General features: G+C 52.7%; 1 protein-coding gene across 3 annotated transcripts in view; it reads left to right on the plus strand.

The window, feature by feature from the left end:
- The first annotated feature begins 1105 nt into the window (after positions 1 to 1105).
- Positions 1106 to 24672, plus strand: part of ZMYM3 (zinc finger MYM-type containing 3) — a 37736-nt gene continuing 14169 nt past the window's right edge. For 2 of the 3 annotated variants that reach the window (XM_054169305.1, XM_054169307.1), the window contains exons 1-11: positions 1106 to 1184; positions 13464 to 14324; positions 15295 to 15338; positions 15711 to 15783; positions 16575 to 16866; positions 17303 to 17480; positions 17897 to 18109; positions 18669 to 18819; positions 19374 to 19489; positions 23601 to 23687; positions 23993 to 24143. In XM_054169305.1, coding sequence (XP_054025280.1) covers positions 13478 to 14324; positions 15295 to 15338; positions 15711 to 15783; positions 16575 to 16866; positions 17303 to 17480; positions 17897 to 18109; positions 18669 to 18819; positions 19374 to 19489; positions 23601 to 23687; positions 23993 to 24143 — 2152 coding nt within the window. In that variant the 5' untranslated portion in view covers positions 1106 to 1184; positions 13464 to 13477. Of the gene's footprint in view, positions 1185 to 1704; positions 1763 to 13463; positions 14325 to 15294; positions 15339 to 15710; positions 15784 to 16574; positions 16867 to 17302; positions 17481 to 17896; positions 18110 to 18668; positions 18820 to 19373; positions 19490 to 23600; positions 23688 to 23992; positions 24144 to 24672 lie in introns of those variants that run through there. The other variant, XM_054169306.1, reaches the window with a different exon arrangement.

Below are 24672 nucleotides of genomic sequence, written 5' to 3' on the forward strand. Positions count from 1 at the left end.
TGGGTGAGAGGCAAGAAAGGGACAAAGAAGCCCCGCGAGCAGCCGGAGCGCGCCGAGGAGGGCGCGCAAGCGCAGTAGCCGCTCGCTGCCTTTAAAGAGCCCAGGGCGGAGTGAGCAGCGCCGCGCTCAGTTCGCTGTCGATGCTTACTCTGTGCTGCTCACTCCCTTCCCAGTTCGGCCCCGTGAGACTCCCAGTCCCCCGGACGCTGATCCTGACTTCCCACCAGCCCTTGCCGCCGAGGCGGTGCTGCCCCACTGCAGCTCGCCTGGAGGAACCGTTGGCGCCGGAGTGTGGTCGTAACTGCCTCCGTCGGGCTTGCCTTTCAATAAAACCTCCCGTGTTCCGTCGCGCGTAACCGGGAGAAAAGCCGTGCACCCTCAGCCCCGCACCCCGCGGGGGCCCCGCTGCAGCTTGCAGCCTGCTGGAAAAGGAGGCAGTCGGCAGCGCGGCCGGTTCTCCGCCATTCAACCGTCCGCTCCCGACGGCTGTAAGCCTGTCTTTGCTTCCTTGAAGCGCGGGAGGTCGCTTGGGCTTCCTCCCTGCCCCAGCACTGCGTACGCCGGTGTACCCTCGGGGCCCAGCCCACGCTCAGCCCCTGCACCCTTAGTGGTCCCTAAGGGGAGGAAAACAAGAAGGCTGTCAAGAGAGCTGGAAGGGGAAGCGCCTCCAAGAAGCGGGAAAGCCAAAGAGGGAATAGTGCATCTCTGGGATGCAGGGGGGCACGGGCCCTAACAGGCGTGGAGCTGCAGGGGTTCACGGCAGGTCTGGTTGAGGGGTCCTGCGTCGGAGGGCACGGCTGAGTCCACGCCTAGATGGGAGAGGTGTCTCTTGGAAAGGTGTCGCAGACAGGGCTGCCGAGGATGGGGGAGGGCGGCTCGGGTTGGGGCTCTCGTGGTTGGGGGAGGGGAGCCTGGGATGCACGGAGGGGGATGGGGCTTGGGTGGGGGAGGGGAGCTCGGTCAGAGAGGTGTCGCGGTGGAGTTGGGGGGGAGCACCCGGGGTTACTGGGGGCGGAGCGCGGGCAGCGGGCGGGGCAGCCCCTCCCGGAGGCGGTGTAGTGTCCCCGGCCCCCGCGGAAGCCCCGCCCGCCCGCGCTGTCACTCACCGCCCCGGGGAGACGCTCCAGCTCCAGGGAGGCAGCGGTGGCGCCTGGAGCCAGCCGGGCGGCTCCCTCCGCGGGCAGGTAGAGGCTGTGGCGGCGCGGCCGGGCCGGGCTCCCTGGAGCGGCAGTGAGAGGGTTAAGAGGGGGGAGGGGGAGAGGAGTGGGGTGGCAAGCCAGCTCCGCACGATCCGCTCCGCACTTTGCGAGTGGCCGCGCAGGCATCGGCGAGGACTGGGGCGCCCTGTTCCTGCCCACGCCCCCCAGCCACGCACGCCTCCCGCACCGCACCGCGCCCCACTGGGATACGGTCACTGCCCGCGCTGCGCTCCGCGCTGCTGCTCGCGCTGTCCCGCTCCGCCACGCTGATCCGTTACGGGTTTTGTGGCCACCCGACGGAGTCCGGGCTGCCGCGCCGATCCCGGGCTCGGGGCTCCGCTCCGCGTTTCCGAGGCTGCCGCCTGCAAGCGAGTCTCGCGAGCCCAGGCTCCGCCGCGACCAATGGGAAAGCGTCCCTCGCTCTGCACAGCCAATGGGGCACTCCCCCCACCGCCCTTCGGGCTGCAGCGCGCTGAGGGCTCCGAGCGGCGCCTCCATTTAAAGGGGCCGCGACCCGAATCCGGTCTCTGAGTAGGGCGGGCGGCGCAGCGCCGGGGAGCCAGGTGCGAACAGCTCCGGCCGCGGGCGCCTCCCTACGGCTGCTCGGGAGGCGCAGCCGTGGCGGCGACTCGGTGCGGACCGACCTCGTGCGGCCGCTAGTGGGGTGCCGGTGGTCGGTGCCGCGGGTGGGGGCGGGGAGGTGCCTGCGGCGCGGACCCGGGGCGGCGGTACCCTCCGGGAGGGGCGGGGCGGGGCGGGGCGCGCGCCGGGCGGGAGGGGGCGGGGTCCGCCATTCTGCCAGGGGGCGGGGCGCGCGCGCCACTCGCCCCCACTTCTGATGGCCACCACTTGGGGGCGCCCTCCCACAGGGGGCGGGTTCCAAGGACCCCACCTAATGCGGCACCGACCCCTGGTCGGGGGTGGGTGAATGGGCCCCGCCCCTCGGGAGACCCTCGCCCCTGCCGGCAGGAGCAGCCCTCGGGTGCCCTCCAGATGGTGGAGAGGTGGAAGCTTGGCACTCGTTCCCGCGCATGAGTGTGAGAGTCAGAGCCCTGGGGGGCCCCGACTCTGGCGCTGGGGGCCGGCTGTGCCCCCTGCCATGCTGGTGCCTGGGCACAGGCTGGGCCCAAGGGTCACGGCTGGGGCAGGGAGGTCTGCCACAGTCTCCTCTGTACCTACCTCAGCAGAGCTTCTGTCTGCCAGGAAACTGAGCTGCAGGCTGGCAGCAAATGGCCCTGCTGGCACCCAGCTGCCCCACAGCTTGATGTGCACCCTGTGCTCTGCCCCAGCACCTTCCTCAGCTTGCCTCTGTCTACATTTCGGGCAGATGCTTTGAGGGTCGCAGCCTTTATGCTGTTGTCACTGCACATAGAGGTGAAGTTTGTGGAGCTTGCAGAACATGCAGCTGCTGGTGTGTGAACCGCGGATCGTGCTGTCCAACTTCCTCCCGCATGGCTGTGCAGGCTGTAGGGCCTGTGCTGGGGCAGGGCCTGGAGTGTGGTCTCGTGTCTGTGAAAACCATGTGCTGCACTCAGGGATCAGGCCCTGCAAGGGAAAGGTGCAGCCCCAGAAAGCCAAAGCTGCCTTGTGCCACTGAGGAAGGCAAAGCCTCAGTTTGGGCTGCGTGTGAGCAGCAAGGTTAGAGTACCTCCCATGTTGTTTGCAGAGATGTGGGGGCAGGACTGACCCCAGAGGGGAGGGTGCACACTGGAGAGGTGGGAGCTGGCTGTGGCGTGGGAGCTGGCTGTGACATGGGAGCTGGCTGTGGCATATGGCTGGCACAGGAAAAGGCCCTGGCAGTTGGATATGCTTGTGTAGGCAAGAGGTAGTGCTGAACATGGTCTTTGTGAGGTGATGGAGGGGATGCTCAGCTGAGTGCTGGGGAATGGCTCCTAGAGTCTCTGATGAGGATGAGAGCTGCCGCTTTTGTGCTTTTCCCTTCCCCTGCTGTGCTGCAGCTATGGTTCTTGTTCTGGGCAGTACCTACTTTCCCTCTTGCTGCTGCTGCATTCCCCAGGAAAACTTCTGTGATCTGCATTTTCTTGCCTAACGCTGCCTATTCCAGGATCAAAGCTGGTGATAAGGGCATGGCTCTGCTGTGATTGCCAGTTCAGCTTTCCTAAAGGAATAACCACCACATAGAGAGCTGCTGCTGGCAATGGCCAACCTGCAGCTCCCAACCCCAGCACGCATAGTTGCACCACCTCGGTTTCTTCACAGGCTTGCTTATATCTCTTACTGCAGCTGCCCTTGCTTTGGAGGATGCTAGTAAGTCACAGTAGATTCCTCTGCAGTTCTGACTGCAGGCTGAGCCCATGGCCTTACTTTGGGAGCAAAGCCCCTTGTGTTATTTCTTTTATAGATGTTTTATGGTCAGTGATGCTGGGATGTGTGGCCCTGATGGACACAGGTGTGCTAGCAGAAGCCTCTGGTGCAAAAGGGTTGTGGTGAAAGCAATCCACAGGAAATATGGAACAGGCTACAGCTGTGGCAATGATTTTGTTAGCTTAGGAACGTCTGGGCTCACAAAATTTCACTGGAGGTGTGGTTTAATCTTGGTAGAGTGTTTAAGTGTTAACTTCCTCCTCTGCTGGCAGCACAGGTCAGAAAAGTGTAGTGCTTGAGAGCATCTTCACCAGTCCTGGTGGCCATGGACTCTAGTGGTGTCTTCTGGACACGTCCCATAGCCTCCTCTGCTGGCTCAGTCCTTGACAGTGGAAAGAGAAGGGAGTCAGACCCAAGGCTGGGTGTGACCCTGGTCTGCTCAGCCAGCGTTCGAACCTAGGGCTGCTTTGTCCAGCTGCACGTGAGCTGAAGCAGCCCAGTGCTGAGATGCCTTCTCGAGGACCTGACAGCAAGAGGCACCTGGGGCTGCCAGTGAGACTGAGGAAACATTTGACCTTGTGCTTCCTGTATTTTGGCTCTATAAGATCCCCTAAAGAAAATGGGATGTTTTGCCCTCAAGGATGTATCCTCTTAAGACTCTGCTCTGTTGCCTTCTCTCTCTTCCCTGGGTAGTAAGGTTTATTCAAAGAACCACAGACAGATTTAGGTTGGAAGGACCCATGGAGGTCTCTAGTCTAACCGACCTCCTGCTTATATTAAGGCTGACTTGAGACTGTGTTGTCCAGGGCTTTGTCCAGTTGAGTTTTGAGGTCCTCCAGTGGATCCATGGCCTCTTCCAAGGCTTTGTTGCTCTCCTTTGGAGAGTCACCTGTTGTGCCTGCAAGCTTTCCTTTCCAGCTGGCTGTGTCTGCTACCAGGAGGTGTCCAAAACTTCGAGTTAGGTGGTTTGAGACCCTCTTGAAGCATTTGAGCAATAGGTAGAGGGCCTGAGGGCCATCTTTTTTTGACCACTTCCAGGTGTGCCATTTCTGTCTTAGTATCATTAGGGCACTTTCAACAGACATACTCCACCATGCTGTGTACCTCCATACCTTTTTTTGTTGTGCTTCAGGTAGTACTCCCAAAGCTTTTTTGCCCTCCTACCCCTTTCCCCCGTGTATAGCACTCTTCTGACAGATGTCATGTGGCAAGTGGTGAGCCTTGGGAGAAATATTGCTTATTTATGCTATAGATACAAAGCTGTACAAGCAGCAGGAGGCTTTTCTCTCTAAGTTGCTCTTCAAGTGTAGTTGGTTCTTGGAGCTGAATTGCTCTCCAGACACCAGACAGTGCTGTAAGACATGCAGTTAAAGTAAGTTGTGTCAGAGTGTACCTACCTAGACTTGTTGCTCCTTTCTCTTTTGCAGGGCCTTGACACTTAGTACTTAGGGAGATCCTGGTCTTAGGAAAAGATGTGAGAGTATCCAAGCAGTTTCAGGCTGCTGCCAGGGTGTGTTCTGGATGGATGAGCATGTTCTGTGTTGCTGTCTTAGAGTTTACTGCTAGTACAGAGGTGTTGAGCTAGCAGCAGATAGTGCTGAGATCCAAAGGCTGTACAGTACAGGTAAACCTTGTTCCAGACAATTCTGCAGGAAGTTCTCTAAAATTCATTCCTCCTCCTGAACCATTTTGAAGCTGAGATGAAATTTCTGTAATGAAGCTCTAAGTCTCATTTAGTTGTTCCTACCTTTGAGTGATCAACAGGCAACTCGTGGTGCTGTTCCGCAGCACCATCTCCTCAGTGTTGGAAGTTCAAATCTGGGTGCCTGCTGTACTAAGCTCAAGGGCTGCACTTTAAACTGGTGCTACTGCAGTAGAAAAATCTGTGGGTGATCTTAGTACCTCCTTGGCCTTGGGACTGTTGGGAAACCATTGCTGGAGTCTTGAGGTTATTGATGTTGTTCTGGGAAGGCCCTTTTCCCCATCCACCAGTCACTGTTGTGTAGACAGTTCCATTCACACAAAGACTGTCTGAAGGCAGCCTGGTGATAGCTGCTGCTGTTTGCATGCTAATTGAGAGAACCAAGAATATGTTTGGAGATCCACGGATTCACAGAATGGTTTGCGTTGGAAGGGACCTCAAAGATCATCCAGTTCCAACTCCCCTGCCATGGGCAGGGACACCTCACACTAGAACAGGTTGCTCACAGCCACATCCAGCCTGGCCTTGAATACCTCCAGGCAGGAGGCAGCCACAGCCTCCCTGGGCAACCTGTGCCAGAGTCTCCCCAGCCTCACTCTCAACAATTTCTTCCTCATCTCCAGTCTCAATCTCCACTCTTCCCTCCAGCTCAAAGCCATTAACCCCTCATTCTGTCACTCCAAGCTCTTGTCAAATGTCCCCTCCAGGCTTTTATTGTAGGCCCCTTTCAGATACTGGAAGGCTGCTCTGAGGTCTCCCTGGAGCCTTCTCCAAGCTGAATAGCCCCAACTCTCTCAGCCTGTTCCAATAGGGAAGGTGCTCCAGCCCTCTGATCATCTTCTTGGCCTCCTCTGAACCAAGATGAGAAGAAACAACTGTTGACTGAGTCCTGCCTGCAAAGCACAAGCTGAAGAGCCTGACCAGTGATCTCTGCAGTGGCTGTGGCTAAGTTGTAGAGAGTCACTGAAGGCTGCTGTAGTCTCCAAGTCACAGAGGGTTTACGTTTCCCTGGGCCAGTTAAGTAACCATCTATAGCATTACTCTGGAAACAGCTGCTGCTGAGTTTGTCCAACTTCCTGTGCATTTGTCTGTATCTCTGAGGAGTCCTCTGCTGGGGTGGTTGAGGCACCATCCCTGGAAACATTCAAGATCAGACTTGCTGTGGCCCTGGGCAGCTTGCTCTAGTTGGAGCTCGTCTCTGCTGCCTGTGGGTGGTCGTACAAGATGAGCTTTGAGGGTCCCTTCCAACACAATGCAATCTATGAGTCTGTAGATCATAGAATTGTTAGGGTTGGAAGGGACCTTAAGGATCATCCAGTTCCAACCCCCCTGCCATGGGCAGGGACACCTCACACTACAGCAGGTTGCTCACAGCCACATCCAGCCTGGCTGCAAACACCTCCAGGGACGAGGCTTCCACCACCTCCCTGGGCAACCTGTGCCAGTGTCTCACCACCCTCATGGGGAAGAACTTCCTCACATCCAATCTGAATCTACCCATTTCTGTATTTTTTCTTTCCATCCCCCTCAGTCCTATCCCTCCCTGACACCCTCAAAAGTCCCTCCCCAGCTTTCTTGTAAGCCCCCTTCAGATACTTGGAAGGCCACCATTAGGTCTCCTCAGAGCCTTCTCTTCTCCAGCCTGAATAGATCTTCTGACCTTGTGTGGTTTTGGGATGAGTCGTGTCTCCCCTTTTCTCTCAAGGAACAAACCCAGGTTTGTCAGTGGGAGGTGTGTCCTGAGCCATGGTTCATTCTTACCGCAGTGGGATTCCTGCACTCCTGTCAGATATTTAGGGGGTTTTATTGCTTGAAACATCTCAGCTCTTCCAGTATTGGTCAGCAAATGTAAATGCTAGCCAAGAATGAGACAGTAATGGTCTAACATGGTACTGTGGGCAAGCAGCAGTGTGCTAAATGTCACCAGTGCGCTTTGTGTCCATGGAAGACAGAGTTTGGACCTTTCCAAAACCACTGCTGAATAACAAGATCCTTTCTACTTCCTTCTGGAGAGTTTTGACTGGACTGAAACCTGGTCCTTAGCAGTGTGCTTCATTTACTGCTGATCCTTCATAAATTTGTTTAAGTGAGATCACAGAGTCACAGAATGTTAGGGGTTGGAAGGGACCTCAAAAGGTCATCCAGTCCAACCCCCTGCCAGAGCAGGGTCACCCAGGGCAGGGCACACAGAACACAGCCAGGGGGTTGGAAAGGCTCCAGAGCAGGAGACTCCACAGCCTCTCTGGGCAGCCTGCTCCAGGGCTCAGCACCCTCACAGGGACAAAGGTTTCCCTCCTGTTCCCCTGGCACCTCCTCTGCTCCAGCTTGCCCACAGTGCCTCTTGTGCTGTGCTTGGACATCCCTGAGCAGAGCCTGGCTCCAGCCCTGCACATCTTGATCCCCAGCCATGAGGGCAGCCCTCAGGCTCCTCTGCTCCAAGCTCCAAGCCCCAGCTCCCTCAGCTGTCCTCACAGGGAGATGTTGCACTGCCTGCAGCAGCTCTGTGGCTCTGGGCTGGACTCTCTTAAGCAGTTCCCGGAGGTCCTTCCTGAACTGAGGGGCCCACAACTGGACACAATATTCCAGCTGTGGCCTTACCAGGGCAGAGCATAGAGGGGCAGGAGAACCTACTAACCACACTCCTTGTAATCCACCCTAGTTTGCCTTTGGCTTTCTTGGCCACAACAGTACATTGCTGGCCCATGGGCAGCCTTCTGTCCACCAGTACCCCTCAGGTCTCTCTCCTCTGCACAGCTCTCCAGTCTGTAGTAAAGGTTTGCAGTGCTTGGATCTGGAAAGCTATCAGCTACTGAGATAAACTGAGATTAGTCTCAGCAGTGGAGTTTAACTTTTGCCATTATGTGTCACTCAGGATACAATGTAGTTAATGAAAATCTGTTCCCTGAAACCATGCTTGGTAGGACATGGCATTATTTCATTGACAGACCTGTGTATTAACCACTGCTGGTTCTTTCAAGTGCTAGGTTGGCTGTTACTGGTTACTCTAAAATTTGGCAAAAAACCCCCAGGAGCTTCCCTTGGAGCTCTCCTCAAGTCTTACAGAGCTCATAGGTAGGGATCAGCTGGAATGTTGATTTAAGCATCTTGATTTTCAGAGTTAAGGCTAGAGTAGAATAGAATTGAATTGAATTAACCAGGTTGGAAAAGACCTTTGAGATCATCAAGTCCAACCTCTCACCCAACACCATCTAATCAAACCATGGCACCAAGTGCCTCATCCAGTCCCCTCTTAAACACCTCCAGTGATGGTGACTCCACCACCTCCCTGGGCAGCACATCCCAATGGCCAATCTCTTTTGATGGGAAGAACTTCTTTTTCTCCGCTGATGCTCTGATCTGGATTAGATACTACGGAGTCCTATGGATCCCTGTGGAACCCTATAGACCCCTATGGAGTCGTATGGAGCCTGTAGAGCCCTACTGAGCCCTGTAGAGCTTCAAGAGCCTTAGAGGGACCTATGGATCCCTATAGAGCCTATAGAGCCCCGTGGAGTCTATAGTGCCCTATGGAACCTATAGAGCCTTTTGGGTCTCTAGTAGTGAAAAAGAGAAATCCTTCAGCCTTCAAATGTCTTGCATCCATACCTGTGAACAAGGGTCTGGGACAGGTACCCAAGCAGTTGCTGTTCCTCTGTAGGAGGAAAGCAGTAGCTGTGTGGCTGTGCTCTTTGGACAGTGGAGACTCCTGAGGGATTCATCAGCGTGAGGGAGTAACAGCAGTGTTGTTTATTACTACCTGCTGCTGCTGAGCAGTTTCATGGCAGCTAGGCTGTGTATTCCTCTGCTAATAGGTACCTGAGGACACTGCAGTGTGGAAGATCTGTGCAGTTACAGAACCACTGATGTCTTCAACAAGCTTGATAAAGTCCCAGGCAGTCACTCCATGTACTTGGGTGTCCCAGCAGAGATGCCTTGCCCTGAGCTTCCGTGTCTGAGCGGGGGTCCAGGTGCCTCCTCATGGACAGAAAGGGCAGGGCAGGTCACATTCTGTGCCAGGACCCTCTGCTGTCCCATCACTTCTCAGGGAGCATGCAAGAGCTTCCAAGGAGGCAGTCTGCTTCAGACTGTTGTGCAGGGAACTTCACTCTTTGAATGTGATCTTCCCAGAAATATCTGTTACTGGATACTCCAGAGGGGCTGGTGCTGAATCCTAAGGAAGGAGTTTCCAAATGTCCACCAGAGCAGTTGTATCCACTGGAAATGTGCAGAATTTCAGCACACTGCCTCCTCTTTGTTCAGCTGAGGCAGGTTCCAGCATACTCTCCTCACTGCCAGTTATGTGGCTGGAAAAGAGGAAGATTTCAAGCAGACCAGTGCCCAGAGCCCAGTGAGTGAATTGTGCAGTAGGTTATCCTGGAATAAAGATGATGATGACTTGTGGTGGGTCTTCCAGCATCTGCCAGGAACAAACTATTTTTCTTCTGTTGGGAAAAGCAAGAAGAGACTTCACCAGAGGTAAAGGACACATTCAGCTGGTGCCTTAACTCACTGTGAACCAAACTGCACTCAGCAGAAAGCCCTGATGAGTCTGCATGCCTGGGACAAACCTAAGAAGAAGTATTTCTTCCAGCTGGGTAGCCCTAATTTCCTTAGCTTGAGTTTGACTTCAGAGCAACCTTCAAAACATCTTTCCTGTTCTTAAGGCTATCCTCTTCAGCCTTCAGCTGGTGAAGGCTGAGGTTGGTAGTTGAAAGCTGACAGTTGAAAGCCACTGTAAAGACTTCATTGTCAGGGAAACAGAACTGCAGCAATGGGTAGAGGCATTCCTTGCTTTCTCACTCAAACCGCTTGTCAGCATCACTTTCTTGGGGCCAACTTCATCTCTAACTTCATCAGCTTGTCCAGATTCTTAGGAATGCATTAGAAGTCCTCACTCATCTGCTCTGTATCACCTTGTCATGGGGCTCTGCTGCAGCAGGGTTGAAATAAACAAAAGGAATATACTTTGAAAAACACAGTGTTTGGCTGCAGGATGGATTGCCACTGGAATTTTTGAAGGCTCAAGGTATAAATTGATTCAAAAGGGGGTTAGGCTGCAACCAGCACCAGAACAAGAGGACACACTCTCAAGCTGTGCCAGGGGAGGTTTAGACTCAAGGTGAGGAGAAAGTTCTTCACCGAGCGAGTCGTTCATCATTGGGATGTGCTGCCCAGGGAGGTGGTGGAGTCACCATCCCTGGAGGTGTTCAAGAGGGGATTGGATGTGGCACTTGGTGCCATGGTCTAGTCCTGAGGTCTGTGGTGACAGGTTGGACTCGATGATCCTCGAGGTCTCTTCCAACCTTAGGGATACTGTGAGACTGTAGAGAATTTGCTCAGCATGAACTCCTAACAGTGACAGTGACAGCCTCAGTGCAGCTCTTCAGCAGGTCTTCAGCAGCTGATTGCCACTCGATTGGAGGGCAGGCTGAAGAGGAACGTCCTGTTAGTTATGTTTCTTACACAAGGAGTGCCATGGAACAGACAAGGGGTGATGGGGGCAAGTTACTTCTGGGGACATTCCCATTGGATTCCAGAAGACAATTTTTCCCCATGAGCACAGTCAGACACTGGAATCATCTCCCAGGGGCAGCAGTGGAGTGCCCTGCACTGGGCAGTTTGAGACTCAGCTTGCCAGGTTGCTGAGCCAGCTCATGGCAACTGCACTGTCACCCAGAAAGGCTGGAGCAGAGCATCCTTGGGGTCCTTTCCATCCTGGCCATCTGTGATATTCATTCTTGGTATAAACAGGAACAGGACATTTGAATTCACAGTTCCTTTATTTGACAGACTGCAGCTCTCCTTAGCTTGGTTCTGGATCATTCTCCTGAGCACCTGAGCTGTTCTGCTGGAGGGATCCAAAGGCAGCTGATGAAAGTGGGCAGAACCTGAACACACAGGGCAAGCACTGAGCTTCCAACCAGAACATGCAAGTGAGTGGTCTTCACTGCACGCTCTTGGGTCTGCAGGAAGGTCTGCATGCCTGCCCTAACCATATCCTGGTAGTTCAGAGTGTACTCCATCTGCAGAGTACTTGTCATCTTGAATACAGTTCTGCAGGTCAGTGTTACCGTCACGAAATCTGGCAGTCTTGTCTTGCATGGTAATGCTCATGCCCAGTGCTTGAGAGCAGTGTTCAGGAACACACTATGCAAACCTGTTGCTTTGGGCCTGTTTGTAAAGCAGGAGTAGCCTGGCCTCTTTGTAGGCTGATTGTTTCTAGCACTCAGGGAATGCCCAAATGGATTTCTTACGCTCCCAGACTCTCTTTCTACCAAGCAAAGACTAGGCCAGCTGAGAGTGGCAAATACTGTAGGAGTATCACCTCTGTGGTTCATTGCAGACATGTGCAGAGTGGCTGAAGGTGAATTTGAGGAGAGTATTAGTCCTGGTCAGTAGAGCTACAAATAAGCTTTCCTTACTCATCTGAGGCTTGACCTTTCTGCTGCATGTTGTTGTAAGGTCTGCTGTCTGTCTGGGAGTCTGGGTGGGGGATGTCTTTGAGAAGGAGGCATTGTTTGTATTTTGAGCAGCAGAACAAACATGTTTGCCATCTTGGTAGGATTCTCACTGCTTCAGATCTTTAGATCCTTTCAGATGTCTTTGTTTCACTTCGTTCTTCTTTCTGTCAGACACTTTGAAACACATATTGGCTCCTGTGTTGCTTTGGAATTGGCTCATTCTTAAATGGAATCACCCAAGTCTTCAGTGGTGAAGCTTGCTGAGCATCTCTGAAGGTTACATCTGGTTTAGTTGCTGTTTGTGATTGTGTGAACTGTGCTGACCAGCCCCTGTGAAACACAAAATGTTTCTGTGTTGTTAGATAAAGTAAGGGGTCAGTGACTTTGAACTCCCATTGTAGGGTATGGTTTTCCAGATTCCTGCTTACAGGAGTTTCAGAAGTTGAGTGTTACCTGTCCAGCTATGTCCTGTTCAGTTCTGAGTAAACCCTTTGTGAGTGACTCTTGGTTATCTTTTCAGAAGGCAGGGTATAATGAGACAATTAATCTGTCACTACCAGGGAAGTTATTTCAGGCTTCCTCCTTCACTGACGTAGCTGAGTTATGCCCATAGTGAGCCTCAATAGGCAGGGTAAATCTTCTGCTTCAGGGGTTAAAACAGGTCAAATGTAGAATTATTCTAATGAGATTTTGGTGCCACATCTTCTGATTCTAGTGCCTTCCTTGTAGTGTCTGTCTACAACCTGGTTTGGGGATGTGATGCTACTTTGAGTATTACTCTGCCTCTCCACTTGCAGACTCCTTCTCCCTTTCCCTCTTCTTGTTTGTCAACCATTAGCTCTTTGAGGGAGTGTTCTTCACTTTTAGCCAATGCTTACTTGCCTCATCTCAATCGTGCCCCATCTGTCTTGTGATAATGTTGACCGTGAGGACCTGGGCTGTAACTTTGTCCCTCTGATGTTAGCAGTCAGCATCACATCTTCCTGTGCAAGTGTGCAAAGTCACACTGGTCTCTTTTCCTGACTCCACGTTGCAAGCTCACGTCTACTTTACTACTTGTTCTTTCTCTTATGACTGCTTTTAACATTGTGGGCTTTAGTGCCTTTCTTTTGCTACAGCCTGGAGTTGTTCCTAGTTCTAACTTACGCTTTTCCAGTTGTCCTGTGTCTGAATATTAGCCCACATACACTTGGGGCTATGCTGTAGCTGTAGTTGAGCCATGACGTGGTTTATATCTGTCCTCTGACAGCAATCATGCAGCTTGTCATCCCGCGTCTCGTTCGAGGCACAGGCTGCAGGGCTGTAAGGAGTTCTTTATGCCTCTGTTTAAGACAAGAGGTATTAAAGAGTGCTAGTTCCACTAGCATCAATCAGGAGAAAGGACAGATGACATTATTTGGGTCTGATGAGATAGAGAGGAAAGCAGGGAAAGGGCAGAAGAGCTGTGTGAAGCCTCCTGAATTGGTACTAGAGTCCTTTTTGATACCCCACTGTGTCACTTGGCATAAGCAAGCCTGGTTGTTGTGCTGTGCCGAGGTGCGTGAAGGCTGCAGAGTCCCCAGAGGTTTGCTGTCCTGAACTGCTGTGTCCTGCTGCAGCTGTTTGGCTTTAGAGTTGTAACCTCATGAACAGATGTGATTGACCTGCTGGGATCCTGGTTATGGCTAGTGGTGTTCCTGGGCCTTGTTTCACTCCAGCAGTGTTCAGAAGAATGAAAATTCATGTGCTGTGTTAGACTAATTTTCATTGACTTGGAAGTCTCTCTCTCATTTCTAGTTGTCATCTTCTAAATGGATTCCAGTGAATTTTCAGGAAGTTTGGACCCCCTGTCCTTGCCTGACAAACCACTTATTGGTGATCTCCCTGCTGACGTGGAGTTTGGGGAAGGTCTCCTGGGCTCCCAAACAGCTTCTACCCAGGAAGCTTCAGTTCTTCAGCCCTCTGACTGGAATCAATCCAAGCAGATGAGTGCAGATGGGGACTTGGACCTTCTAGTGAAAGCAGACAGCCTGTCTGAACTAAACAAATCAAAGGACTTCATGCTAGATAAACCTAGTGTCCTGGAGGTGCTTGAGAAAGCTGATGTCTTAGATGACTTGGGTAAAACTGCTGACTTGGTGGAGCTAGATAAATCAGAGGGTCAGGATGTGGAGGATGGACTGATGGACTCCTCTTCTCTCTCTAGAGAAGCCTTTGTTCCAGAAACATGGAAAGAAGGGGAGGATGCACCAAAAAATGATTCTGGGGGCCTAAAAGAAGATGGTGCTGCTGCTATTCCTGCACTGTCTCATGACAAAGCCCCTAAGTCACCCCAACAGCCTGTTCCTGACTCCAGGGACCTCCGTAGTGCCCCAGCCACAGAAGAAATTGCAGCACAATCTTCAAGTCCACCCATGCCCCCTTCCCAGCTCAGTCTTAAACAGACAAAGAAGACAAGGTTGAAGGCCACAAGGAAAAGCTCATCCATGCAGAGGGAGGGGATGGCAGGGGAAGCAGAGGTGGAACTGAATCCAGACAACAGCGCTGCCCCTTCTGAGTCCACAGAGGAAAACCAGGCAGAGGAAGGGGATGATGGTGGGAACAACTTGCTTAAAGGAAGTAGTGCACTGAAAGCACAGGAGGCCTCACCACCACCAGGTAGGTTGTTGTCTCTGCAGAACTGCACTTCATCTTGCTCTGGAGGTCAGCATACTGCACACTGCTTGAGCTGGAGTCTGTTCTGTGCTCCAACCTTCCCCAGCATCCACTGCTATGGAAACCGTCAGCACTGCTGGTGGGCCAGACTTGGGGAAAGCATCTTGCTTACAGGGAATAATACTCTGAAAGCTGCTCCCTTGGTGGCCACAAGCTCTTACTCTGTCTTTCCTAAGTTTAACTTTGATTTTCATAAAATCCTAGAATCACTTAGGATGGTTCCATTAACACTGCCAGGTTGCCACCGTGCTCCTTGGCATCACATCTGTGCTGCTTTTAAATCCCTCCAGGGATGGTGGCTCCACCCCTGCTCTGGGTTGCTTGTTCAAGGGCTTGACAACCCTCTTGGGGAAGAAATTGTTCCTAATGTCCAAACAAAACCTTCCCTGATGCAACTTGAAGCCGTTTCTTTTCATCCTTGCTACTTGAGAGAAGAGACCAACCTCCACCTCACTCCAGCCTCCTTTCAGGGAGTTGCAGAGAGTGAGAAGATCTCCCCTTCTTTTCTCCAGGCTGAAATAAGCATTCTCAATGGTTATGTCAGTTAGGAACTTCCCTGATAGAGCCATAGAAGTGCATCAGCTTAGCTCATACTCTTCCTCATGGGAGGTGAGGGTCACCAGCAGAAGGTGTTTCCAATGGAGAGAGTCCCTTTGCTGAGGCTGGCCATCCTTAGGATGTGTCCAGTCTTCGTAAGAAGCAGCTGGAATCATACCTGCCCCATGCAGGGAGGTGGTGAGTATAGGAGCTTTCCTGTGTCTGATCACCAGCAGAACTGCTTGTTAGCCAGGACTGCCTGATGCTTGTTGTGCAGACTGACCTAAAGGGTGGCTGCATTTGAAGAACACTTGTCCTTTTCTGTTGGAGAAAAGCAGGATGTTAGATGCAAGCTTCTTCTGTGCTTCTGTTCCAGGAGAAGGCCTGTCTGGGAAAGGAAGTGAGCTACCTATTGAGAAGGTGAGGAGAATGCAGTCAAGTAGGTATGCTGCAGGACCAGAGAGGGTGGCTGGCTCTTGTCAAGCTCTGTGAGGGATACTGACTGTCTGGGAAGGAGTCTATGTGTCTCCTGTGACAGAGGGATGCCTGTGCACTGCCACTGTTGCTCCAGTGTGTCTGTGCTACCCCCATCTGGAATGTCTTTCTCATAAGCCTATATTCCCTCTCCCTCATCCTGCCAGCTCTGGTCAGGTGTCCATGGGTGATACCCATTTTTAGCCTGATTATTGGGAAAGCAAATCCCAGAAGCTGGAACTGCATCATTAGCTGGAATATTTATCCATGATTGTCCCAGCAGATGGTTAGCCTAAGTATTTCCTGAATGTCTTCTAGGAGCAGAAAAGAAGTGAACGAGCCAGAAGATCAGAAGCTGCCAGGCCTGAAACTGTGAACTCCTCTGAGAGCAGTGAGTAACTGGGGCTGGCCAGGGCCTGCTGGGGGCAGGTGGCTCACAGTGCAAGTGTGAGGGGAACTCTGGAGCTTCTGTGCAGGCATTCCTCTTACACAGGCCAGGTACCTTCACCCTGTGAATCTTCCTTCTGGGGTGCTTGCCTTGCTTTCTGAGGGCACAAAGGTTGAAGGGTGGGCTGTGGTATTTTTCAGTGGTGTATAGACACCGTGCATCAAATAATAGGATGAGATCTGGGGGTTGGCCAGGTTCCCCTGGATGAGACTTGGGGGTTTCCCAAAGGAAATCCATCTTCCATCTCCTCAGCCAGAAGCTTTTTGCCTTTGTCTCTATGGCAGCAGGCTGTCTGAAGGAAGGTTGCATTTGGGAGCTTTTCCCACAGAAGTCTCTGTTGTTTGAGATGTTGAGTGTCACCTTGCCATCCCCTAGTATCTCTGTGGGGCTCTGTCATTGCCTGCCTGCGCAGCCTGTGCTGGGGGCCGTTGATCCAACTTGTTCCCTTTAAGGTCTCCTGGTTTGAGGAAGATTGTCTGCACACTTTAGGCTTCTGCTCAACTTCGGCAATCATGGCTTCCTGGAGAGGAATTGTTCTTAAGCTCAGTTTAGATCAAAGCTTTCTGACTCCTCTCCAGTTCCAGCAGAATGTCTTTTAAAGGTTCCTTTGTCGTTCCACCCAGACAGGTACAAAGCAGGTGACCCAGAAAGCCCAGGCAGGTGTCTCACGGCAGAGATTTCTCTCTCAGCTCCTCACGAGGTGTTTCTGTGCATCTCTCTGTGCTGCCCTGCAGTTCCCGTCTCCGACGAGGACTCTGACGCCATGGTGGATGACCCCAACGACGAGGACTTCGTTCCCTTCCGCACGCGGCGCTCCACGCGCATGTCCCTGCGCTCGCAGGTGGCGCAGCGAGCCGCCCGCGCCACCCTCACCAAGATGACCTGCGCCAACTGCCGCGCCCCGCTGCAGAAGGGCCAGACCGCCTACCAGCGTAAAGGGCTCCCTCAGCTCTTCTGCTCCAGCTCCTGCCTCACCACCTTCTCAAAGAAACCACCTGGCAAGAAGCTCTGCACCTTCTGTAAAAAGTGGGTGTCCGTTCCCCTGCCCTCTGTGCTCCTCTGCTTCCAAACCAGTTTGCCTTCCTCACAGGCCTGCTCCTTCTGGCAGTGGCCATCCCTCTGTGTGTGACCTTTTCAGTGCATCCACATCACTCCTGCCTGCTGCCAGCTTCTGCCCCTTGGCTTCCTTCACACACTGCACATTACCCGCTCCCTACACCCCCTTCACATTATTGCCTTTCCCTGCCTGTGCCAAAGCTCAGTGCCCTGTATCCCAGCTCCCCCTCGAAACAGCCTCCCACATGCTCCGTCTTCAGTCACATCACCTCTGGGCGGGGACAGAAGCTGCTCTTTCCAGCCTTTGGGAACACAGAATGCCCTGTGCATTGCAGCGTGCCATCCTGTCTCCCCGTGGCAGAGCTGGTGTGTCCCTGCACTAACATGTGCTTCTTCTGATTCCTAGGGAGATCTGGAACACCAAGGACTCTGTCGTCGCCCAGATTGGTTCAGGAGGCTCTTTCCACGAGTTCTGCACCTCTGTCTGCCTCTCCCTCTATGAGGCCCAGCAGCACAGGCCAACACCTCAGTCTGCAGATGCCTTGGACACCAACCGCTGCAGTGTCTGCCACAAACCTGGCGAGGTGAACAAATCCTTGGTGCTTCCCATGTCCTGGATTAGGTGCTTGTGACCTGTAGCACTAGGCCCTGCCTTGGGCCATCACAAGGTGTTTGCCAGGTTTTCCCATAGCATGAGGCCTCAGCCCCTGAGCTGGCTTGAGCTCACTCCCAGGGTCGTCCCTTGTTACCGTGAACCAGCTCTTACCCCCGCAGAAGAAATAAAGCTTCTGCTCCTCCCCTCCCTGAAGCTCCTTGCTTCCTGCCACTTTGCTTTCCTCATTGCTCTGCTGACTTCTGGCGAGGGAGGCCAGCCTGAGTCCACACCAGCTTCCAGTGTGGCACTTGCTTGAGGCCTGGGTTTAATACCTGTGCCCCATGGCCATGCACGTTAGGAGGCACATGGTGATGTGGAGGAGTGACAGTAATGATGTCACTGCAGATCCAACACGAAGTCAGCAATGGGAATGTGGTTCACCGCATCTGCAGCGATGCCTGCTTCACCAAGTTCCGGGCCACCAAGGGGCTGAAAACCAATTGCTGTGACAACTGTGGACTTTATATCTACAACAAGGGCTTTCCCCTGGAGTACCTCTTTCACGAGGGCCAGCAAAAACGCTTCTGCAACTCTGCCTGTCTCAACAGTTACAAGAAGGTGTGTGGAGTCAGCTGCCTAGGGTGGGGGGCCTCTGTGGGCACAGAGCTCCTTTGCTCAATGTGGAATAGGGCAGATGACTTGAATCATCTTGAGTTTTGTTGGTGGCAAAACATTTAAGGATTGCTGTGGAGAAACTTTGGAGCAGGCAAACAGATTTTATGTATTCCATGTGGGGCCCATCTCAAACACAAGCGTGGGTCAGGCAGTCAATAAGCTGGACTGTGCAGTGACTCTGGAGTATGCAGTTAGCATGGGTTGGCTTCTTTTGGGTGGCTACATGTTTCTCTGGCCTGAGCAGGCTTTACTTAAGGGTCCTGATGGGATTTCCAAGCTCTGTATTCCTGCTAGTGTACCCTTGAAACAAGGTGAGGTACTGAAGGTAGCCTTTCTTTGCTACCACCACCTGAACCTGCAGATTGAGCCTGGCTCTGGCATCAGGTGTTCCCTGCAGGAGAGCTGCCTTGCAGTGGGTACAGTAGTGGGGTGGGATATGAGGATCAGAGCTCAGTGGCTGTGGTGATCTCCCTGGCAGCTCTGTTCTGCTCTGTATTTGCAGAAGAACACTCGGGTCTACCCCTGTGTGTGGTGCAAGACGCTGTGCAAGAACTTTGACATGCTGCCCAACGTGGATCGAAGTGGCAAGATGGGCCTCTTCTGCTCCATTTGCTGCACTACCTCCCACAAAGTGAAGCAGTCAGGCTTGGTTGGTAAGAGCACCTATCTGCAGGGAATCTGTCACCTCTCCACTCTCCTTTCTAGGTACTAATTATTGCTTGTGGATGAGGCTGGAAAGAAGGCATGTCTGGGGAACTGCTTGTCTGGGGAGCAGTCCAGTGAGATGTGGAAGGAGGTTTGGAGAGGGAGGAGCCCCTGCAGCACACAGACATCGTGATGCTGAGGGGTAGTATCCCTTGCTACTCTGGAGAATGCAGGAAACAGTTGTAGTGCTGTGCTGGCATTGCCCTTTCCAATGCACAGAGTACCAAGGAAAGAGCATGGGCTCTGGTGCAAGTACTGCAGCCTGTTTGGACAAATTCCTGTAGAGCCAGGGTCACTTCCTTGAACCACTCTGCTCTCCATCCATGTTTAACACTTCTGTCCTAGCAGAATCCAGTGCTTCTAGTTTCCTGGTGTTCCTGTCCTTTGCTTTTTGATAGTAGCTTGACAGAGTGAGGATGAGTGAGTAGCTTGCATTCCATCCTCAGAATCCAGTTGCACATCCTGTGCTGCTGCCTTCACCAATTCCTATTTGTTTCTTCAGGTCCCCCTAGACCCTGCAGCTTCTGCAGAAAGAGTTTATCTGAGCCCTGCTATTACAACAAGACAGACCGGGTTGTCTACCAGTTCTGCAGCCCCAGCTGCTGGACCAAATTCCAGGTACTGAAACACCCTTCGTGCTGGGGTGGGCAATAGGGCTCCTGCCTCCTTGCACAGCCAGCAGGGGCTCCACTTTCCTCAAGCTCCTCAGTGAGGGGCTGTAAGAAAGTCTTTGCTGGAGCACAGGAGCTGCAGTGACTTTACTTGCCAAGAACTCAGTCTTCACCCTGTCTCTTCTTTCTCTGTTGGGATAAGGTGGGCTACAATTCACTCCTGCCTATGAGGTTGTGCCCAGCAGGAGTGCAGCACAGAGCTGTGCTGCATGAGTGCTTTGGGATGTAGTGGCCTTACATGAGGGCACAGGCGACAGCGTGTAAGCTAGCACAGTAGGCACCTGCTAGTGGACCTGAAGCAGGTGTCACTGAGAAACACAACTCATCTTGGATGTATTGTCTGCAAACTTACAACCAGCAGGCCTGGATACCTCATGTATAATAATCCTGAAAGGCTTGACTTGTGGTTTTTAATCTCCTGACGTGAAGTTTCAGCACGAGTGCGATACTTGTGCTAGTCAAAAGCAACCAGAAGAACATCAGTTTTGTGCAGCTGTCCAGGAGCAAAGCCATAGCCAGGAGGAACTGAGAGGCTTAGGCTATGGCATGCCTTGGCCAGCAGGGAACACATAGAGAACCTAGAGGTAGAGTTAGTTACTGGCAGCTGCAGCATGTTGTCTGGGGGCTGTTTTTCTCTTGTTTTTGTGTTGGTTTGGTTTGTGGGGTTTGGGTTTTGGTGGGGTTTCGGGGGCGGGGGGGGGTTGTTGTTGGGGGTTTTTTGGGTGTTTTTGGTGGGTTTTTTGAGTGGGTTGACTTTTCCCTTTTTCTTTTTTTTTTTTTTCTCAGTAAATCCTTGGGCTTATAAATGATCCTGAGATGGCAGATGGTGTTGGGAGGGTAACTGTAGAGTTTTTACAGTTGTAGACTTTGTAAGACTTGATTCATAGAATCGTAGAACGGTTTGGGTTGGAAGGGACCTTTAAAGTTCATCTAGTCCAAGCCCCTTGCAATGAGCAGGCACATTCTCAACCCCACCATATTGCTCAGAGCCCCATTCAACCTGGCCTTGAATATTGCCAGGCATGGGGCATCTACCACCTCTCTGGGCAACCTGCTCCAGTGCACCACCACCCTCATTATAAAAATGTCTTCCTTGTCTAGTCTAAATCTGCCCTTCTTCAGTTGAAAACCATCACCCCTTGTCCTGTCACAACAGGCCCTACTAAAAAGTCTACCCTCAGCTTTCTTACAAGCCCCTCAAAATGCAGCTCTAAGGTCTTCCTGGAGCCTTGTCTTCTCCAGGCTGCACAACCCCAACTCTCAGCCTTTTTTCAGAGGAGATCTGTTCCATCCCTCATATCATTTTATGGCCCTCCTCTGGACCAGCTCTTACAGGTTCATGTCTTTCTTGTGCTGAAGACTTCAAAGCTGGACACATTATTCCAGGTGGGGTCTCACCAGAGTGGAGCAGAGGAGGAGAATCACCTCCCTTGACCTGCTGGCCACATTTCTTTTGGTGCAGCCCAAGACATGGTTGGTCCCATGGGCTGCGAGCATACCTGCAGGCTCCTGTCCAGCTTTTCTTCCACTAGTGCTCCTAAGTCCTTCTCCACAGGGCTGCTCTCAATCCCTTCATCCCCCAGCCTGAACTGATACTGGGAGCTGCCCTGGCTCAGGTGGAGGACCTTGCACTTGGCCTTGTGAAGCCTCATGAGGTTTACAGGGGTCTGCTTCTCAAGCTTGTCCAGGTCCCATTGGATGACACCCATCCTTCAGGTATGTCAGATGCACCACTCAGCTTGATGTCATCTGCAAACCTGCAGAGGGTGCACTTAATCCCACTGTCTATAGTATTGATGAGGACATTAAACAGCACTGGTCCCAGGGCAGACTGCTGCAGGACACCACTTTTCACAGTTCTCCATCTGGACAATGACCTGATGAGCACCACCCTCTGGATGTGATCACCCAATCAATTCCTTATCCACCAAACAGTTCATTTATCAAATCCACATCATTCCAGTTTAGAGAGAAGGATGTTGTGGGGGATGTGGCCTTACAGAAGTCCAGAGAGGTGATATCCATAGCTCTTCCCTTGGTCACTGAAGTACTCACTGCACCACAAAAGGCCACCAGGTTGGTGAGGCCCTTGGTGAAGCCATGCTGGCTGTCTGAAATCATTTCCCAGTTTTGCTTGCCCCTTAGCAGAACTTCTAGGAACATTTGTTCTGTGATCTTCTCAGGCACAGAGGTGAGACTGACAGGTTGGAAGTTCCCCAAATCCTCCTTTCTACTGTTATTAAAAATGGATGCAGTGCTTCCAAGGAACTTCACCTAACTCAGATCACTTGAGTCATTCCCATGTAAAGTCGGTATGAGCAAAGCCCTGCATAACCTGGATTAGGAACCATCTTGCTGGCAGATCTCAGAACACACTTGTCAAAGAGAAAAGACTGAAGAGAGGGTTTCAAGATGTCTTCTTGAGGATCAGTGGTAAACCCAAGGACTTCAACACCTTCGTCAGGCACCTGGTGATAAAATCAGAGTAAGACTGATAAAACATGGCAGATGAAACAAAAAGTGGTCAGGCGGGGTGGTTCCTGTGACTGCCATGACCTCAGCAGAAAGCAAAGCAATTGGATTGCTTGCCAAGATTGGTTCCCCTTACTGTGTGCTCACACAGATCCTGTCAGCCTCAGTCAGGAGGTGTGTGGGCACCTGGGAAAGGGAGGGGTTTGAAAAGGCTCTGGGATTACAGCAGATAAACCATTCAGTGTGAGCATCACAGTTTGCTGCCACAGAGGGGAGGAATCAGTAAGTTACTGCAAGTACAAGCAGAGAGTCACAGAATCATTGAGGTTGGAAAAAGGCCTCTGAGATCATCCAGTCCAACCATCAACTCAACACCATCATGCCTACTGAACCATGACCTGAAGTGCTATGTTTCCACACTTCTTGAACCCCTCCAGGGATGGGGACTCCACCACCTCCCTGGGCAGCCTGTTCCAATCCCTGACCACTCTTGTAGCAAAGACATTTTTCCTCATCTCCAACCTATCCCTTCCCTGGCACAATCTCAGGCCATTTCTTCTCCTTCTATCACCTGAGACTAAGGAGAAGAGCCCAACCCCCACCTCACTGCAGCTTCCTTTCAGGCAGCTGTAGAGAGCAATGAAGTTTCCCCTCAGACTCCTCTTCTCCACACTAAACACCCCCAGTTCCCTTAGCTTCTCCTCTCCAGCCCTGCTCCCCAGATCCTTCCCCAGCTTTGTTGTCCTTCTCTGGACCTGCTCCAGCTCCTCAATGTCCTTCTTTGAGTGAGCACCCCAAAACTGAGGTGTGGCCTCACCAGTGCCCACAGGGGCACAATCCCTGCCCTTCTCCTGCTGGCCATACCATTGGTGACCCAGGCCAAGACCTTCTTGGCTGAGCACAGCTGAGTGTGGGGAAGTTAAAAATTGTGGTCTAGGGAGCAGAAGAGCTACCTAGAATGTGGCACAGATAGGAAGGATGTTTATCCAATGTCTTTATCATCAGCATTGAAGAAAAATTGTAAGCATGCTGAAAAAAAAACAGAAAAGTGACCCTGGGGCTTGGACAACACAAGTCCTGAGGCACTCACAGAGCTCCTCCTCTGGCATGATCAGAGAGCAAACCAGGAAGATGACTTTACTAATGAATGTTTCCTTGTGGACAATGGCAGAGGAAGGTGGGATCATGATGCTCGAATTCTCTGAGTTGCTTTACCCTGAAAATAAAACCCAAGCACCTGTGGCTCAAGGTCTTCCAGAGAAATCCTCAAGAGATGGTGGAGCTCCCATCTCTGAATGTTTTCAAATCCAGGAGGGTAGCAGCTTGAAAGCTTGTGCCCTGAGAAGAGCTGGACCCAGTGCACTGGAAATGAAGCAAAATTCCTGGAGAACAGATTCTTGAGGAGCTTGAGACATGACCTGATAGACTGACTGTGAGCCATTGGCAGTGGCAGCAAGTGCAGGTCTGAGCAGGGGTAGATGGGCTGATGTGAGCAGTGGAGCATGCAGGAGGTGGTGGCAGTGTGCAGTGGGTGCTCACTGCCGTCTGTGTGCCTGTCCCCCATCAGCTGTGTCTGTCTCCTGCAGCGCACCAGCCCGGAAGGTGGGATCCATCTCAACTGCCATTACTGCCACAACCTATTCAGTGGGAAGCCGGAGATCCTAGATTGGCAGGTGAGGACTTTCCCCAGGAGGATGTGAGGACTGCAGGGCTCCTTCATCTCCCGTCTCAAAGCAGAACTCCTGCTGCACCACTGCTCTGAATGCCTTAACTGCTGTGATGTGCCTGGAGACCGTGCCCTGAGTGCTGTGCTCCTGATGTTTAGCAGGATGCGAGAAGGGCAGGAGGAGATGGCTTCTGCCAAACCCTGTGCCCTGGGCTGGGGAGCTGGCCGAGCCCCGCAGCGTCGCTCTTGCTTCCCTGACAAGCGTGGGGAGCTCCTGGCGGGCTGGCTGACCAGCGGCGGTGTCTTTGGCAGGACAAGGTGTATCAGTTCTGCTGCAAGGACTGCTGCGAGGACTTCAAGCGGCTGCGTGGGGTGGTGTCTCAGTGCGAGCACTGCAAGCAGGAGAAGCTGCTGCACGAGAAGATCCGCTTCTCTGGAGTGGAGAAGAACTTCTGCAGTGAAGGTACATGAGGAAGGCATGGGAAAGGCAGAGCCCCCATGCCAGCCCATGCTGGGGGAGGAGAAGAGAGCATGGAGAGGAACAGAGGGGAGACTGACTTAGCCAGGCCCTGGGGCGAGAGCCTTGCCATGCAGTGAAGGGAGGACAGTTGTGGGGATGGCTTGCTGTCCAGCCAGGCCCTAGGGCAAGATCTTTACCGTTCATTGTGTCCTTGGGGAGGGCTTTCTCACAGCTTTTCTCTCTCTGGGGGCTGGGGAGACAGCAGATGGCAGCTCCGCTCCTCCTGTCATCATGCACTTCTACGCTCTTGCGTCTGGGCTGGCCTGACCTGGCCTTGCCCTGCCTGCTGGGTTCCTGCACACAGGAGGTTGGAGTCAGACTCTTCCTAGAAGCATGGAGGTGAGAGATGGCAAGTCCCCATGAGGTCCCATCTTATCCCAGCCCCAGGGGCCAGTGCTGGATTGTTCCCTGCAGTGTGTTGCGTGTGCTCTGTTGTCTCCGCAAACCTGGATTCTGGTCGTGTTTGGGTCAG

Source organism: Dryobates pubescens, chromosome 18 (genome assembly GCF_014839835.1).
Source record: "Dryobates pubescens isolate bDryPub1 chromosome 18, bDryPub1.pri, whole genome shotgun sequence".
NCBI lineage: Eukaryota > Metazoa > Chordata > Aves > Piciformes > Picidae > Dryobates > Dryobates pubescens.